General features: G+C 44.7%; 1 protein-coding gene across 5 annotated transcripts in view; it reads left to right on the top strand.

Annotated features, from left to right (window-relative positions):
- The window catches only part of LOC308475059 (uncharacterized protein), a 343827-nt gene extending 325088 nt beyond the window's left edge, over positions 1–18739 (top strand). For 4 of the 5 annotated variants that reach the window (XM_081001830.1, XM_081001831.1, XM_081001828.1 and 1 more), the window contains exons 4-6: positions 6231–6313; positions 9036–9162; positions 15213–18739. In XM_081001830.1, the coding sequence (XP_080857956.1) occupies positions 6231–6313; positions 9036–9162; positions 15213–17683 (2681 nt within the window). In that variant the 3' untranslated portion in view covers positions 17684–18739. The remainder of the gene's footprint in view (positions 1–6230; positions 6314–9035; positions 9163–15212) is intronic. The other variant, XM_081001832.1, reaches the window with a different exon arrangement.
- The last annotated feature ends 369 nt before the right edge of the window (positions 18740–19108 follow it).

The raw sequence follows: 19108 nt of genomic DNA, 5'->3' as shown, positions 1-19108 counted from the left end.
CCCTTGATCTAGATGCTATACTCCTATTGATGCAGCCCAGAATTGCATTGGCTTTTTTAGCTGCCGCGTCACACTGTTGGCTCATGTCAAGTTTGTGGTCAACCAAGACTCCTAGATCCTTTTCACATGTACTGCTCTCAAGGCAGGTGTCACCCATCTTGTATTTGTGCCTCTCATTTTTTTTGCCCAAGTGCAATACTTTACATTTCTCCCTGTTAAAATTCATCTTGATTCAGGCCCCACCTAGAATACTATGTTCGATTCTTGGCACCACCATTTAAGTATCTTAAATTTTGTTTGCCAGGAGAAATGAAGAAGGTGGGGGAACACAATCCATATTCCTTTTATAACATGTGGCCAATGTTTATTGAATACATAAATTGTGACGACTGTTGCAAGAATCCACCCAGCACTCATGGGAAAAGGTGGTGTGATCTTTTTTAGAATAATCAAATGAAACTTTAACACGGCAGAATGAAAGTCTACAATTTCATGAGGACAAGTTATTTCTTATTTACTGTTGTAACCATTGCTTTCTTTAAAATTATCTTTTGTACCATGAAAATAAATAAAAGCAATGTTATTTTTTCTTTTAAAAAGGAGGTAGAGAAATCATGTGTACTATTCCAATAATCTGCTTATATGTGTTTTCTGTTATTTGGAGACTGTAATTTCACATTATCTATGTGTTTCTGTGTGTTCAGCACACATGACGGCAGGTGAGACTGAATAAAAGACTTCCTAGGAAATTCCCTTTGACTGCTTCTGTATTGTTTCAAATGTGACTTCACTTACAGATAAGAACAAATATTTATTGCTGACAAATCACACCACAGTCATCTCATTAATCTCAACCCCAACAAACCCTGCGCTTAGCATGAGCAGCTGCTTTCTTCCCATTTCTTAGGTGGAAATAACTGTTAATGGGAAGGAAGAAGGGAGATAGAGCCTTTCCCTCAACCTTTGGGGATCTAGGGGGCTTCATTTCACCCCTTAGTCCTGCTTCTGCAAGCTTGGCAAATGTGGAGGATTTGCTCACACACGGCCATTACTTAAAAATGAATCTTCAAAAAAAAATTGAAAATGGTATTGCATTCCTAAAAACTCTCAATAAAGCATTTCCTGTAGTAGCTGGCATCTTAGCGGGCCCAATGCCACTCTGCCAACTGTCTCACTCCCAGCTAACTAATCTGAAAAGCTGTCCTGTCATCTCTGCAAGGACCTCAGTGTCCCTTGAATTAGCAATTAAGTATTTCAGGAAGAGGAATTGATACACTTTGTATACAGTCTCTACTTACAACCGCCTCAGGTTACAAACACTTCAGGTTACAAACTCCACTAACCTGGAAGAGTTACTTCGAGTTGAGAACTTTGCCCCAGGACGAGAATGGAAATCATGTGCCAGCGGTGCAGCAGCAGCAAGAGGCCCCATTAGCGAAAGCACGCCTCTAGTTAAGAACAGTTTCAGGTTAAGAACAAACCTCAGGAAGGAATTAAGTTCGTAACTAGAGGTACCACTGTATTAGCATAAAAGCATGCATCAGAAAGTATTACTAATTTATGATGAGAATAGGATTTATTTATTTTGAACTTCACTTGGTTCCTCCTTGGTGGCCAGTGCGATTGTTTCAGCAGTGCTAGAACTCAGGACCAGCTGCCTTGAGGGACATCTAACTGCAGTTTGGCAGGGGAAAGGTCTCCCTTGGGAGGCGGTGGACTCTCCTTCCTTGGAGGTTTCTAAGCAGAGATCGGACGGCCATCTGCCCTGGATGCTTTAGCTGAGATTCCTGCATTGCTGGGGGTTGGACTAGATGACCCTGGGATCCCCTTCTATCCCTCCCACTCCTGAATTCTAGGATGAGGTTCCTTGCTTCCTGCTGATATAAAAGGATCATGGGGGGGGGGGTGCCCTGTCACAGTCCTGTAACCTCCTATTAATAAAGTGTTTGCCAACAGACTGTCCGTACACCCTTTAAAGCCCACGTCTTCAGCTCCTGCATGGGCTGAGTGTCAGGAGCACCTTCTCTGACCCTTCGATCACAGGAATGCAGGAACAGCAGAGCACAGCATTCCTCTGGAACATGTCCTGGTGCAGCGGACTCACATTTGCTACTGTGAGCACCTCAAATGCAGCAGAGTAATGGAAGCGAAACAATGGAGGTTTTGTTGCATGTTGTTGTTGTTGTTTAGTCGTTTAGTCGTGTCCGCCTCTTTGTGACCCCATGGACCAGAGCACGCCAGGCACTTCTGTCTTCCACTGCCTCCCGCAGTTTGGTCAAACTCATCCTGGCAGCTTCGAGAACACTGTCCCACCACCTCGTCCTCTGTCGTCCCCTTCTCCTTGTGCCCTCCATCTTTCCCAACATCAGGGGCTTTTCCAGGGAGTCTTCTCTTCTCATGAGGGGGCCAAAATATTGGAGCCTGAGCTTCAGGATCTGTCCTTCCAGTGAGCACTCAGGGCTGATTTCCTTCAGAATGGAGAGGTTTGATCTTCTTGCAGTCCATGGGACTCTCAAGAGTCTCCTCCAGCACCATAATTCAAAAGCATCAATTCTTCGGGGATCAGCCTTCTTTATGGTCCAGCTCTCACTTCCATACATCACTACTGGGAAAACCAGAGCTTTTATTATACGGGCCTTTGTGGGCAAGGTGATGTCTCTGCTTTTTAAGATGCTGTCTCTGCCTAATAATGATATGACCAGGCCTGTGGGAGACCAAGGATTCGGTGCTCCTTAGGTGCTCTACTTTTTAAGATGCTGTTGCATACCTTATTTTGTTCCATACCTCATTTTATTACTACTGGTTAAACAACTAGATGGCCCTCGTGGTCCCTTCCAACAGTTCTATAAATCTAAATCTAAAACAAAAGAACATAACAAACATGCACGCGAGAGTCAGCTCTCTCATACTGCCACCTAGTCTCTAGGCAGATCAAAGAAAAACAGCACAGTGCTAGAGACGGAAGACCGTATTAAAGATATTTGATTTTTTTGAGTGGTTTCCGCCCCTCTTTTCTCTGAGACAGAAAGTAAAACAAACATGATCTTTGCAATGGGAGGCATGAAAATACTGACAAAGACTAACGGGAACATGTACGACCTCAAAGCTGAAATAATGGTGTAAAATATGAAAAAATGAAAGAAACGCCCTCTGAAATGAGGCAACCACACAGTGAATGTAACCAAAGGAAGAACTTCTGTGTCTCAGGGCCAGACCCAGGAAGCTCCAACACAGCGCTCTCCTCCCCCCCCCATCCCGGCCTCCTTCTCTCGGGCTCCGGCCTTCCTCTGGCTGCAGCAGGGCTCGCTCTCCCAAGCCAGACCAGCAGTGTCTCTCCCGCTGCGCTCCAGCCTGGACTGCGCTGCTCTCCCGGCTGCTGCTCCTCCGCTTTCTGGCCAAGGGACCGAGCGAGATGCTCAGAGCCCAACCCACAGCCAAAGTCCCCCCCCCCAAAAGGGTCCCTTACCATAGGCATAGCCAGGGGGGCAGCTACCCCCCCCAAATCCATAAAAAATAATAAAAATTTGAGGTCCTGCCAAGCGAGAAATGGCTGAGCCAGGTGGACACGGCCCTGCAAGGGTTAAAGGGAACTGAGCTGCCTTCCTAGAGAGGACAGGAAGTGGGTGGGCAGGTCCAGAGCCAAGGCCCCTCCCTCCCCAATCCTTTCCCGCTTCTGTGTCTCTCCTGCAAGGGCTGCATCGCTGGCTCTCCCGGGATCTGGTGAGTCTCCTCTCTCTGGGATCTGGTGGGGGTCCCAGGGCTGCAGCAGGGGAGGATTCCTGGGGGGCCTGATCTGCTCCTGCAGGGAGGAGAGGGTCCTGCCAGGGAGGGGCCAGGTCTGCCACGCTCTCCTTCCTGCAGATCAGAGGATCCCAAACTCATGGGACTCATTTTGGATTCCACCTTCTTCTTTAAACAAAGGAGTCCCTAGGACTTTAACTCTGTGTGACGTCTCTCAGCATCACTGCAAAACATCGGCAAATGGTTTTCCAAAGCTGCACAAGGAGGTGGACTAGCCCCCCCCCCCCCAAAAAAACCATGGGGATAAGGGAAGGAAAGTCTGGCTGCTGCATTGCGGACCAGTTTCCCAGTGTCTCCAAGGGCAGCTCCCCACAGAGGTCACTGCAGCAATCCCCTCGCACCCAGAGCAGGGCATCCCAGGACCACATCCTCTCTGTCCCAAAGGGATTGTTGCTGGAAATGGGCGCTGCTACTCACTGAGCCTCCAGGGACCTTGGCATCAACGGCTGTGCGTGTGTTAAGCTATCTAAGAGAATAATCATAATAAATTGGTCGCCTAAATTTCAAGGGAAATGTCTTTGGCCCCGTCCACTTGGCTCTCTGGGGTTTTCCAGATACATACCTGGCCCTCGGAGCAAAGAAAAAGGGACCCCACCCCAGGAGTATGTCTGGAGAGCAGCAGAGAGTCCAAGTGCAAGAAAAGGAGACAGAAGCAGGGGAGTGGGGGTGGGGGGAGCAACTTCTGAGGACCCCCGGGTGAGGACCCCCACTAGAGCCAGGCATCCATTTTCCACAAGATACAAATGACTCCCTTGTCAGTCAGTTCTGACTTCATGCATTGACTGGAAGGCAGGAGCTACCAGGCTGATTCATCTCGTAGAAATCTCTTCAGTTGCCTCCACATTTTGCATTGCTAGAAGGCTAGAGACTTATTTCCTCTCCTCTTCCTCCTCTTTCTTTTAAAAAAGATAGCTCATGGTCTGGGATGCGGTGCAGTCCAGCCCTGGTTCCCAGCAAGCCATGCTTGTGCAGGGAACCATCCCCCCCCCCCCCGTCCTACAGATTCTGTAACAGAACAATGTATTTGCTTTGTAGGTTTTGGTACAGCTTCACATTAATACGGACAGAACCTGGCAGAAGACCAAAGTGTTCCTTCCAATCTCTCAGAGGCTTCCTGAGAGCACAGATGGATGTGCGAGACTCAGCTCGCCCTGAAGCAAGAAGAGGCCATGCCAACCAAATTGGGAGCAGTGGGGGATTCTGGGAAAACTCTGTGCAGAAGATCCTGGGTGAGGAGGGCACCCTCCGCTCAGAGGTGCAGATCCAGCAGTGGAGGCAGTTCTGCTGCCAGGAGGCTAAAGGACCCCGAGAGGTTTGCAGCCGACTCTACCACTTTTGCCACCAGTGGCTGAAGCCAGAAAGGCACACGAAAGCTGAGATGCTGGACCTGGTGCTCTTGGAGCAGTTCCTGGCTGTCCTTCCCCCGGAGATGGAGAGCTGGGTGAGGGACTGTGGAGCGGAGACCAGTTCCCAGGCGGTGGCCCTGGCCGAAGGTTTCCTCCTGAGTCAGGCAGAGGAGAGAAAGCAGGTGAGAGAGACCTTTCTCTGGATACTCCCAAGGGGCTCCAAGCAGGACGGAGAACATCCCATAATGCTCTACTGATGGCCCATCCTTTTTCTGAGAAGACGTCCATGGAATGAGATCTCACACCCTTCAAGTCCTTGTCATTCTCTTTCTAGTATTTCTCCCCATTCTCTGTTTTGAATCCTTGTTTCTTTCTCAGGGAAAGGATCTCTTTGCAGAAATGGACCTGGATTCCTGTGAGGCAGAGAGGCCTCCGTTGGACACCAGAGAGAGGCCACTGGGTAAGGAGAAAGGTGGTTTTTCTCCTTTTGGTCTCATTCTGTTGGTTTTCCAACTTGTCTGAGGGTTCTTTTCATCTTGTTTTGGGGGGAGACAGTTGGGAACAGGGGTCCAGAGGAGGGGAGATGTATTTTTGCACAATTAACATATGAAATCTGGGACGCAGGTGGCGCTGTGCGTTAAACCACAGAGCCTAGGACTTGCTGATCAGAAGGTCGGCGGTTCAAATCCCTGCTACGGGTTGAGCTCCTGTTGCTCGGTTGTTGCCAACCTAGCAGTTCGAAAGCACATCAAAGTGCAAGTAGGAAGGTGAACGGCGTTTCCGTGCGATGCTCTGGTTCGCCAGAAGCAGCTTAGTCATGCTGGCCACATGACCCAGAAGCTGTACGCCTGCTCCCTCGGCCAATAAAGCGAGATGAGCGCCGCAATCCCAGAGTCGGCCACACCTGGACCTAGTGGTCAGGGGTCCCTTTACCTTTACCTAACATATGAAATGGGCACAAAGTTCCTAATGCACTCAGCAGGTAAGGCTTCTCAAAGGCTGATCTATAGTTAGAGATGCCCTGTTTCACCTGTGAGGGAAGCAGGCACTCCTGCCATCCTGATTACCTTTTCTCTCTTGCAGGTGACAGAAGGATGCCAGCAGGACCTCCTTATCCATCTATTCATGGGGGCAGAAGGGAAGCAGTGGCTGTGGAACCAGATCAGGTCAGAGGAAGCTGCCTTGTGGGGACAGAGGCCGAGGGATGGAGTATTGTCATGGACTGGTTGGGCACAGAGGAATGGTGGGAGGAAGCAGCCGGGGAACCAGGAAGGGAAGACAACTCAGAGCCCAAGGAGTGGAGGTGGAGAAAGGATGGGCGGGAAGAGGGGGAAGCCTGGGAAGAGGAGGTGTCAGAAGCTGAAGGGGTAACAGGGCTTAGTGAGCTGGGAGACTCTGTTGCAGAATGCGGTGCAGAATCAGAGGCAGAAGAGGAAGGAAGCGAGTGGGAGAGGAAGGTCGAGAGGCTGAGGTGAGTCAGGAGAAGGAGGAGCCACCGATGGCTCCCTCTCCTTCTGCCAGAAGCCACCCTCCCTGCTTGTCTCTCAGAGCCAGGAGACGTCTGACAATGGAGGAGCAAAGGCAGGCTGCACATTGGCGCACTGTTCAATCACTTGCCAGAAACCCCAGAGAGGAGGGGACTTGGAAAGCTGTGGGGAGCCGGGGGCCTTGCCTCTCGGCAACTGATTTCATGGAGGAAGACCCTGACATGGAATTCTACTCAATATTGATCCAGAGCAGAACTCCAATATATAGTTAGCAGAGTAAAATTTAAACATGTTACAGGATTCCCAAAAAATAGACCAGAGGCAATTGTATTTCATTCATCAGAGCTTTACTGCTACTGAAGACTAATGAGCATAATGGTCACAAATCCAATACATTCAGGATTGGCACTGCCCATAAGAAATCCAGTTGCAGCAGACTTAACATAAATTCTTACCATAACTTATAATAAGTCTAAACCTTAACACTAAGCATACTGTGTACAGAACATCAGAAAGAACCGAGACAGAAAGAGAAAGTGAACCCCAGGCTCCTTCTGGCCTCTTATTATAGTCAGCATGACCTTGAGAGAAAGAGATAACAGAACCAGTTTAAACCAACTGTGCTCACTTTCTCCGAAGGAATAACCCAAACACCAGGAACTTTCTGCTTGTTTCTTCCAGAGCCCTCTTGAATTAATTAGAATAGGAAAGAGCTCTACATATCAGATCAATACTTTCTGTACTAAGAAATGCAAACCGACAACCTCCCCATTTATTTTGTGAAGGAAGTACTGATATGCAAAACACTTATAGAAAAACATTTACACAAAACAGCTATCTTATAAACCTTAGCTTATCTTATCATCTCATCTTTTCTTATTTTATTTTAACTTATCTTATCATCTTATCTATAATATATAAACTCCACTCAAATATATAAACCCAGGCCTGAAAGCCACACTTTATAGCAGGCAGGTCCAGTGTCCATTTTGGGGACCTAAAGCCCAACAATTTCAATCCAAAAAAAAGGTCAGCAACTTTGGTCAGCCCTCACACATGTTTACTACATCAAATCTGGCCTTCTTTGAAAAAAGTTTGGGCACCCCTGCTTTATAATAAACCTAAACGGCCTCGGTCCAGTATACCTGAAGGAGTGTCTCCACCCCCATCATTCCACCCAGACACGGGTCCAGCACCTAGGATCTTCTTGTGGTTCCTTTGCTGCGAGACGTCTAGTTGCAGGGAACCAGGCAGAGGGCCTTCTTGGTAGTGGCAGCCACGCAGTGGAACACCCTCTCACCAGTTGTCAATGAAATAAACAACTACCAGACTTTTAGAAGACATCTGAAGGCAGCCCTGTTTAGGGACGCTTTTAATGTTTGCCGCACTATTGTATTTTAATATTTTGTTGGAAGCCGCACAGAGTGGCTGGGGAAACCCAGCCAGATGGGCGGTGTATAAACAATAAATTATTATTATTATTATTATTATTATTACTACTACTACTACTACTACCTCTCTAACAAAATACTCAACAGAGCACCTCTTTACAAGAGCACTTAAACTTTGCACTATATAATATCACTTTTCATATACCTCCACACTAAAGAAACTTCCACCTAGACTAGTCCATTAATTGACAATACAAACTGGCAGACCCTCAGGGAATGAGCTGCTGTTCTCATGAGACCTGAAACTCAGCCAAGTCTGTGAATATCGTGTTCTTGCTAAGAAAGAGTTAACTCCAGCTGTGAACTGTGGGATTTCCTGCCCATATACATCTTTAGTTGCAGTTTTCATGGAATCCTAGAGCTGAAAGGGACCCAAAGGGTCATCAAGTCCAACCCCCTGCACTGCAGGAGTCTCAGCTAGATCACCCAAGACAGATGGACATCCAAACTAGGCTTCTTGTATTTCTATATTCACCACTGAGTGCTGAAATAGGCTTCTATGCTGTGGACAGACAATAACAAATAGTGGCCAGGAGTCACCTAACTAGCCCCATCCGTTGCAAAATGGGGCCTGCCCCCCACTCCTCCCCCTCTCCATGCCCCCATGAACCCCTTGAATTTGGCTCTAGGGCATTGGGAGGGAACTCCCCAGAACAACTCACGAGGAGAGGAGAAAGTGGATCCTTCCATCGGGGAAACTGGAATGCTTGCGTAGGCAGAATGATTTGAAAACCACAAGGTGGAGTACCAACTATTTGCACAAAGACGAATACCCATAATTAATGAAATAATTCAATTAAAATGTCAAAATAGGCATCCAGAATTAAAATGTGCAGCAAAGGAATCCTATTGAAACAACACTGCAATTTACAGGAAGGAAACCACAGAGCATTGTAGAGCAGATCATATTTCTGCTGTCTCAGAGGAGGACATTTCCCTTTTTCTTTTAGGGTCCAGTGTGCTTTGAAGATGTCGCTGTTCGTTTCATGGACGAGGAGTGGGCGTTGCTGGATCCTGACCAGAGAGCTCTGCATAAGGACGTCATGGAGGAGAATCGTGGGATCATGGCCTCTCTTGGTAAGGCTCCCTGTGGGATCGCCCTATCTGCCTGGAAATTCAAAAAATACCTCTATGTGACAAACCTCATATATTTCCACAGAGCTCAAAAGCGCCCCCTGCAACACCTGGGAACCTTACACCCCCCACTAGAAGCAGTAAATTACAGTTTTTTTCTGTGAACGATCTTCCTCCAGTTCTGCCTCCTTCTACCACACTTGGGCTGATCTGAACTGCCCAGGCATCTTAAATGTCAGCTTCAGAGTTGTTAGGAAAGATAAGTAGCTTCTGTCAGGTTTTCTGTTTTTGATTTTGCTGCTGTCAGTCTTGGGTTGACCAGAGAGATGACTGACACTGGAGATGGAGGGGATGCCATGAGTGGGCCAAACAAAATCCGTCCCAGAGAAGAGCCAGGCTTATTGAATCTCAGGTAGTAGTAGAAGTAATAATTATAATAATAATAATAGTAATAGTAATAATTTTTATTTATATCCTGCCTGTCTTCCAACACACATATATATATGAAACATTAATAATAACAATCTGATCCGATATAAAAAGTACATTAACTTTAAAATGAACAACTTACAGTAGTGGCCAAAATTGTAGAAACCTTTTGGGAAAAGTGTATTTCTGAGGTTTGATGGCTTATAACACCACTTTTGGGGGGAATAATACCATAACGTTATACATCAATGGAAAGATAATAAAATGAAGAATGTAATGCAATAACATTTATAAAGGATTATTTATTAGAACAGCAGTCATAAAGAAGAAAAGTGAAATACATAGAAAAAATGAGAAATACAAAAATTCTCACTATGTCAAATAATACTTAGTTTGGTAACCTTTAGCTTTACTTAACGGACTTACAATGCCTTCCCATGGAGTGAACCAAGTTTTTTAGTTCTGCAGCTGTAATAAAGTGAAACCAAGATTAAATTATTGCCTCTGTTAATTGGACTTTATTGCTGGGTTGCTTCTGACTAACAAGTTTCTTTAGGCGGCTCCATAGACTTTCACTTGGGTTAAGGTCTGGGCTATTCCCAGGCCATTCAAGCAGTGGAATATCTTTATCTTGAAAGCACCTTTTGCACACAGCAGCAACATGACATGGAGCTGAATCCTGTTGAAGTATAAAATAAATAAATAAATAATTATTTATAGAAATATATATAAACACTTAACTATCTGGGAAAAGATCATATGTGGAACACTTCAGTTTGGGCTCAAGTATTTCATTTATGTTTTTAAAGCATTTACATTCCCATTATTGATGCAAATTCTGCCCACTCCTTTTGCTGTCATACAACCCCAGATCATAACACTATCTGGGTGTTTCAAAGTCAATGTAATGCATGTAGGATGTACCGTATTTTTTGCACCATAACACTCACTTTTTTCCTCCTAGAAAGTAAGGGGAAATGTCTGTGCGTGTTATGGAGGGAATGCCTATGGGTGGCGGGGGGGATCTGCTGCAGTCGTGAGCAGAGGATCCATGGTTCCCCTTCCTTCCCTCCTCCGTGGTTACAAAGCATGGATCCACGTGGATCCTCAGGATTTTTGCATTGGGCTACTCCAAACTCACTGTCAGATCACATGTCTGTGGCCACAGCATGAACCACAAAAATCATATATCCACTATTTCGTTTAGAATTATTTTTTTTATTGTTTTCCTCCTCTAAAAACTACATGCGTGTTATGGTCTGGTGCGTGTTATAGAGCGAAAAATACGGTAAATCTTCTCCGATTCTTCTCCTTGCATATTTCATGCCATCACTACCAAGCGAGGAGATTTTGGTCTCATTGCTCCTAATAACACTGCCCCATTGTTCCACTGTCCAGTTAACATGGCTTTTAGCCCAGTTTAATCTTTTCAATCTTGGCTTGAGAGATAACAGTGGCTTTTCCCTTAGAAATCTAACATTTAGACCAGTCCTTGCACTCAACTTCACATTACATTGTGCCATGTCATCTTGTAGACACCCAGATGATTTTCTTCTGTCACGTAGGCCCAGCATTTTTCATAGTTGTCTTTAAATAAATTCCCATTTTTTGCTGTCATATTAATCCCCAGGTATTTCACTTTCTTAACCACTGTCAAACCTGTCTCATTCTGAAACCTCTCTCTCTCGATCGGTGTTAAATTTTTCTCTAAAACCTTGGTTTTTAACTTATTCAGTTTAAATCCTGCAACCTGACCAAATTCCAGATATGGGACTTTCGAGTATTTAGTCATGCCATTTGGTTTGCAATCAGGTATGGCCACCTTCCAGGCCTTCATCAATCACGTGTAGGCAGACCTCTTAGACAAATGGGTCTTATTGTACCTCAATGACCTCTTAATTTTCTCGGAGAGCCTTAAAGCACATGTGCAACACGTGAAGGAGGTGTTGTGATGGCTGAGGGCACACAGGCTCTACGCCAAGTTGGAGAAATGCCAGTTCCACAGGAGAGAAGTGGAGTTTTGGGGGTATCGAGTGTCTCCCGATGGGGTGTAAATGGACCCTGCGAAGGTGAAGACGGTGTTAGAGTGGCAGAAGCCCAAGACAAAGAAGGACTTGCAGAGGCACTTGGGCTTCACTAACTATTACCGGAAGTTTGTGCCCAACTACTCGCAACTCACCACGCCCCTCATGGACTGTTTGAGAGGTAAGAAGCCATTTGCCTGGACGGAGGAGGCACAGCGTGCATTCAAGAAGCTCAATGAGATGTTTGCAGCAGAGGAGTATCTGTACCATGCAGATCATTATCAACTGATGGTGCTGGAGTCGGATGCTTCTGAAAGGGCGGTAGGAGCAGTGCTGCTTCAGGAAGATAGCCATGGCAACCTGAGGGCGTGCGCGTTCCACTCTCGGAAGCTGAACACCTCGGAACAGAACTACACCATTTGGGAGAGAGAACTGCTAGCTATAAAGGAAGCCTTAGGGACATGGAGGCACTTCCTAGAAGGAGCACAACACCAAGTGGAGGTGCGCACAGACCACAAGAACTTAGAATACTGGCAGACCGTGACACAACTAAACCAGAGACAAATCCGATGGGCGCAGTTTTTTGCTCATTTCAACTTCCACATACAATATGTGCCAGGGCATCAGAATCAGAGGGCAGACGCCTTGTCTGGGAAACCTGAGTACATGGAGAGAGAACAGAAACAAGAGTTGAAACACATTCTGAAGCCAGAACAGTTGCAAGTGGCGGCGGCGCCTGTTGTCGGAGTAGATGAGTTTAAGCAACAACTAGAAGGAGATGAATTTGCACAGCAGAAACTGACAGCGATACAGAGCGGTCAGAACAATACTGAAGGATTCATTGAAAGGGAAGGTCTCTTGTTCAAGGGAGAGGCGCTCTACATACCAGAAGGTAACTTGCGGGCGCAAGTCATGCGGCAGTGTCACAACAACCCAACAGTGGGCCACTTTGGATAGTACAAGACCGTAGATCAGCTAAGGAGACGGTTTTGGTGGCCCAGAATGAGAGAAGAGGCTAAGGAGTATGTTAAGGCATGTGACACTTGCCAGTGAGCAAAAACGCCACGGGCAGTGCTGGCTGGACTGCTGCAGCCACTTCCGACTCCATAAGGACCATGGGAGGTGATTACGATGGACTTTATCACAGGCTTGCCAGCCTCCAGTAAACAGATAGTGGTCTGGGTTGTGGTGGACTTGTTCATGAAAATGGCACACTTTGTGCCATGTCCAAAGCTGCCCTCAGCACAGGAAACTGCGCAGATGTTTGTCGACCACATGTTCAAGCTGCACGGGTTGCCATTCCGAGTGATTTCGGACAGAGGGACACAATTTACCTCACAATTTTGGAGGAAGCTGATGCAGCTTTTGGAAGTAGAAGTGTATATAACAATGCGGTGCTTGCGTCGACCCAACAAACACTGTTTTTAGCCAACTATGGAAAACATCCCAGAGCATTTCCAGATCCATGGAGCACCTTGTTTTTTTAAAAATATATATATATATATATATTTATTGAAAGTTTTTAAAACAAAAAACAAACATACAAAATAACAGACAATTAAAAACACACATTAATTTTCAATAACATAACTTCCATACACTTATTTCCTCCGACCGCCTCATACTTCCCTTCTTTGTATTCCAGTTCAATTTGTTAATTCAGCAAATCCTTACCATTAAACTTTTACCCATTTATAATCCTTTTTTCATGTCTCCTAAAGTCTTACAGCTGGAAACCACTTAGTTTCTATCCAACATCCTTCTAACATTCATTAATTTTACAGTATTTCTTTAAATAGTCTTTAAATTTCTTCCAGTCTTCTTTCACCGACTCTTCTCCCTGGTCTCGCATGGAGCACCTTGTCAGTGCCAGCTGCAGAGCAGTTTGTGGGGGAGATGCAGGCTTTACAAGAAGTACTGAAGGAAAAACTGGACGGGGCTCAGGCCTCGTACAGAAAAGATGTGGACGGGTGTAGACAACAGGGGAGGAGATCAAAGTGGGGGATAAGGTGTGGATGTCAACAAAGGACTTGCCAATGAAAGGGAGGTGCAGGAAGTTGGAGGCAAGGCGGTTGGGGCCCTTTGAAGTGGTAGAACAGATAAACCCAGTGTCGTTCAAACTTATACTCCCAGCCTCAATGAAGATATATCCCGTTTTCCATAGGGCTCTCCTGTCACTGTATGTCCCTGCACACCACTACCAGGAACCTAGGCAGGCACCCCCTCCCGCCATTATGGTAGAAGACCAGGAGGAATTTGTGATCCAACAGATTATAAAGTCAAGGCTGTGTAGAAGAAAGTTGCAGTATTTAGTGTCATGGAAAGGTTATGGACCTCAGGAAAACTCTTGGGTACAGAGCCAGGATTTACACACCCAAGAATTGCAGAGGCAGTTCCACTGTAGGTACCCCCCACAAGCCCAAGCCTAGAGGGTGGAGGGAGGAAAATGATCTTAGCTAAGAAGCTGAGGAGAGTGATACAGGGTGGGAACCAGAACCGAGAGAGTCCTCTGTGGCAGGCAGCAAGGCCGAAGAGGAGGAGGAAGGGGGCTTAGAGGAGGGGGTGATGTCAGAGAACAGGATTCTTTGACAGGCAAGACAGAGACTGGAACAGTGGAAAAACAGTGAGAATTCCTGAGAAGGGGAGGAAGCAATTAGCCCCAGGAATTCAACCTTTGTACACACAGAGGGGGACAGAACGCAGAGAGAAGAAAGTTGCAGAGCACTGAGAGTGAAACAGACACAGTGAAATGAAATGATCTCTGCCAAATCTCGTCGAGCTATGAAAGTTCATGAGAGGTGTGAAAAAGAGCGGAAGAGACTGTGGGGGCTTGTCGTTGAAGGAAGGGGCGGAGCTCAGACTCAACATCAAACTTGGGGGAAGAAGCCGAAGATTGAGCTCCGCAGTGATTAATGAGTTTGAGCAATAAATATGAAATAATTTCTGCCGGAGTTGTCTCACTTCTCTGGGGGAGACCCAAGCCATTACAATAACTAACTTCACAAGTAGAGTTACAAGAAGTTTTGTAAGGTGGATTTTATCAATTATTGCAAAGTATAATTTACAAATCGTTGGTTTATGATTAGGATTTAAAGATAATAATTATAATCCCAAAATGAAATATAGAATAATAAGTGGGAAAACCATTAGTTGAGGAAGAGGAAAATTTCAGGCTGTTGTAGCCAAATGCTTTCTATATTATATATAAGTTGAATGTTATGTTTAAAATAACTGCAAAAAACCAATGAAAATTATTATTTGGCTAAAACTTTTCATAGAATACAGTGAAGTGAACAAATTTTGTTGCATTACATTCTTGATTAAATTATCTTTCCATTGATATACAATTTTATGAAATAACTCCAAAATAAGTGGTTTTTTGAGCCAACAAACCTCTGAAATACACTTTTTTCCAAAAGGCTTCCACAATTTGGGCCAGTACTGTATATCAAACAAAGCAACATTCAATAATCCATAAAAATCTAATAATAAATATATTGGTAAATGACAAACAACAAAGATAATGATCATACACCCAACTCCCTTCAGTTCGTCTCCATTTGTTCCTGAGGCTCTAATCCCTTTTTGTCTCCATTGCAGATTGTAATGAATTGGAAATCAACAACAAAGGTGACCATGATAAAATCCCCAGGGAGGAGAAGCCATGTAAAAATTTGGAGTATGGAGAGAGCTGCAGTCAGAGCTCCCATTCCACTTCCCATCAGCAAACTCTCATTGGAAAGAAACACTATCAGTGCATGGAATGTGGAAAGAGTTTCACTCATAGCTCCTCTCACACTTTCCATCACAGAATTCATACAGGGGAGAAACCCTATCAGTGTGTGGAATGTGGAAAGAGCTTCAGGAAGAGCTCCTCTCTCACTAAACATCAAAGAATTCATACAGGGGAGAAACCCTATCAGTGCATGGAATGTGGAAAGAGCTTCAGTCAGAGTGGCCATCTCACTTCCCATCAAAGAATTCATACAGGGGAGAAACCCTATCAGTGTGTGGAATGTGGAAAGAGCTTCAGGAAGAGCTACGATCTCACTAGGCATCAGAGAATTCATACAGGGGAGAAACCTTATCAGTGTATGGAATGTGGAAAGAGCTTCAGTACGAGCTCTGATCTCACTTCCCACCAGAGAATTCATACAGGGGAGAAACCCTATCAGTGTGTGGAATGTGGAAAGAGCTTCAGTCATAGTGGCCATCTCACTTCTCATCAAAGAATTCATACAGGGGAGACACCCTATAAGTGTGTGGAATGTGGAAAAAGCTTCAGTCGGAGCAGCAAACTCACATTCCATCAGAGAATTCATACAGGGGAGAAACCCTATCAGTGTGTGGAATGTGGAAAGAGTTTCAGTCAAAACTACAGTCTCATTTCCCATCAGAGAATTCATACAGTGGAGAAACCCTATCAGTGTGTGGAATGTGGAAAGAGTTTCAGTCACAACTACTCTCTCACTTCCCATCAGAGAATTCATACAGGGGAGAAGCCCTATCAGTGTGGAGAATGTGGAAGGCGCTTTAGTCAGAGTGGCAATCTCACTTCCCATCAGAGAATTCATACAGGGGATAAACCCTATCAGTGTGTGGAATGTGGAAAGAGCTTTAGGAAGAACTCTGATCTCACTTCCCATCAGAGAATTCATACAGGGGAGAAACCCTATCATTGTGTGGAATGTGGAAAGAGCTTCAATACGAACTCCAATCTCACTTCCCATCAGAGAATTCATACAGGGGAGAAACCCTATCAGTGTGTGGAATGTGGAAAGAGCTTCAGTACAAGCTCCTCTCTCACTTCCCATCGGAGAATTCATACAGGGGAGAAACCCTATCAGTGTGTGGAATGTGGAAAGAGCTTCAGTCAGAGCAGCAAACTCACATTCCATCAAAGAATTCATACAGGGGAGAAACCCCATCAGTGTGTGGAATGTGGAAAGGACTTCAGTAGGAGTACCGATCTCTCTTCCCATAAGAGAATTCATACAGTGGAGAAACCCTATCAGTGTGTGGAATGTGGAAAGAGTTTCACTCATAGCTCCTCTCTCACTTCCCATCACAGAATTCATACAGGGGAGACACCCTATAAGTGTGTGGAATGTGGAAAGAGCTTCAGGAAGAGCTACGATCTCACTAGGCATCAGAGAATTCATACAGGGGAGAAACCTTATCAGTGTATGGAATGTGGAAAGAGCTTCAGGAAGAGCTCTGATCTCACTTCCCACCAGAGAATTCATACAGGGGAGAAACCCTATCAGTGTGTGGAATGTGGAAAGAGCTTCAGTCATAGTGGCCATCTCACCTCCCATCAAAGAATTCATACAGGGGAGAAACCATATCAGTGTGTGGAATGTGGAAAAAGCTTCAGTCGGAGCAGCAAACTCACATTCCATCAGAGAATTCATACAGGGGATAAACCCTATCAGTGTGTGGAATGTGGAAAGAGCTTCAGTCAGAGTGGCCATCTCACTTCCCATCAAAGAATTCATACAGGGGAGAAACCCTATCAGTGTGTGGAATGTGGAAAGAGCTTCAGGAAGAGCTACGATCTCACTAGGCATCAGAGAATTCATACAGGGGAGAAACCTTATCAGTGTATGGAATGTGGAAAGAGCTTCAGTACGAGCTCTGATCTCACTTCCCACCAGAGAATTCATACAGGGGAGAAACCCTATCAGTGTGTGGAATGTGGAAAGAGCTTCAGTCATAGTGGCCATCTCACCTCTCATCAAAGAATTCATACAGGGGAGAAACCATATCAGTGTGTGGAATGTGGAAAAAGCTTCAGTCGGAGCAGCAAACTCACATTCCATCAGAGAATTCATACAGGGGATAAACCCTATCAGTGTGTGGAATGTGGAAAGAGTTTCAGTAGGAGTACCGATCTCTCTTCCCATCAGAGAATTCATACAGTGGAGAAACCTTATCAGTGTATGGAATGTGGAAAGAGCTTCAGTCAGGGCTCCCAACTCACTTCCCATCAAAGAATTCATACAAAGTTTGGAAAAAAACCATCATATAGCTTTAGGTGCCAGGCAAAAACGAGGCCTTTGGCTGATTAACATCTATTTTTTTTAGAAAAAATAATATTTATTAAGATTTAAGAGGTTACAGAAAGAAAAAATAGAAAACAACATATTAAGCAAAAACAAAGCATCACAAAAAGAAGACTAAAAAGATAAAAACAGTTAAAGAAAAAAGAAGGAAAAAAAGACAATCAACCTTCCCATAACTTATGTTTCATTTGCTTGTTTCCTTGACCTCCTCACACCTCCCTTTTTGTATTCTAGTTCAGTTAGCTATTTCAGCAAGTCCTTTCCATCTTTTCCAGTTTTTGTCCTATATTTTATCTTAATATAATGTAACTTTACTTTCCCTCCTTTTACCATTTAACAATCTGTTTTTTCTTAATCCTTTATAGCATTTCTGCTAAAACTACATTACTTCATTCCAACATCCTTCTAACATTCCTTAATTTTACAGTGTTTCTGTAAATAAACTTTAAATTTCTTCCAATCCTCTTCCACCGACTCTTCTCCCTGGTCTCGGATTCTGCCAGTCATTTCCGCCAGTTCCATGTAGTCCATCACCTTCATCTGCCATTCTTCCCGGGTGGGTAAATCTTGTGTCTTCCAATACTTCGCGATGAGTATTCTTGCTGTTGTTGTAGCATACATAAAAAAAGTTCTATCCTTCTTTGGCACCAATTGGCCGACCATGCCCAGGAGAAAGGCCTCTGGTTTCTTCAGGAAGGTATATTTAAATACCTTTTTCAATTCATTATATATCATTTCCCAGAAAGCCTTAATCCTAGGGCACGTCCACCAAAGGTGAAATAATGTACCTTCAGTTTCCTTACATTTCCAACATTTATTATCAGGCAAATGATAAGATTTTTGCAAGCTTGACTGGGGTCATGTACCACCTGTATATCATTTTCATAATATTCTCTCTTAAGGCATTACATGCCGTGAACATCATACCTGTGGTCCATAACTGTTCCCAGTCAGCAAACATAATATTATGTCCAACATCTTGTGCCCATTTAATCATAGCAGATTTCACCGTTTCATCCTGAGTATTCCATTTCAACAGCAAGTTATACATTCTTGACAAGTTCTTAGTTTTGGGATCTAACAGTTCTGTTTCCAATTTTGATTTTTCCACCTGGAAGCCAATGTTTTTATCCAAATTATACGCCTCCATTATTTGGTAATAATGGAGCCAGTCTCGCACTCTATTTTTTAGTGTTTCAAAACTGCAATTTTAATCTGTCTCCCTCTTGTTCCAAAATTTCCCAATATTTCGGCCAATTGGCCTCCATATTGAGCTTTTCCTGAGCCTTCGCTTCCATTGGTGACAACCACCTTGGGGTTTTATTTTCAAGCAAGTCCTTATATCTTATCCAGACATTAAACAGTGCTTTTCTGACAATGTGGTTTTTAAACGCTTTATGTGCTTTAACCTTATCATACCACAAATATGCA

The sequence above is a fragment of the Podarcis pityusensis genome (genome assembly GCF_964106645.2).
Source record: "Podarcis pityusensis genome assembly, chromosome: 4".
Classification (NCBI taxonomy): domain Eukaryota; kingdom Metazoa; phylum Chordata; class Lepidosauria; order Squamata; family Lacertidae; genus Podarcis; species Podarcis pityusensis.
The sequence above is the reverse complement of the archived record's forward strand: the minus strand, read 5'-3'. Positions and strand labels throughout refer to the sequence as shown.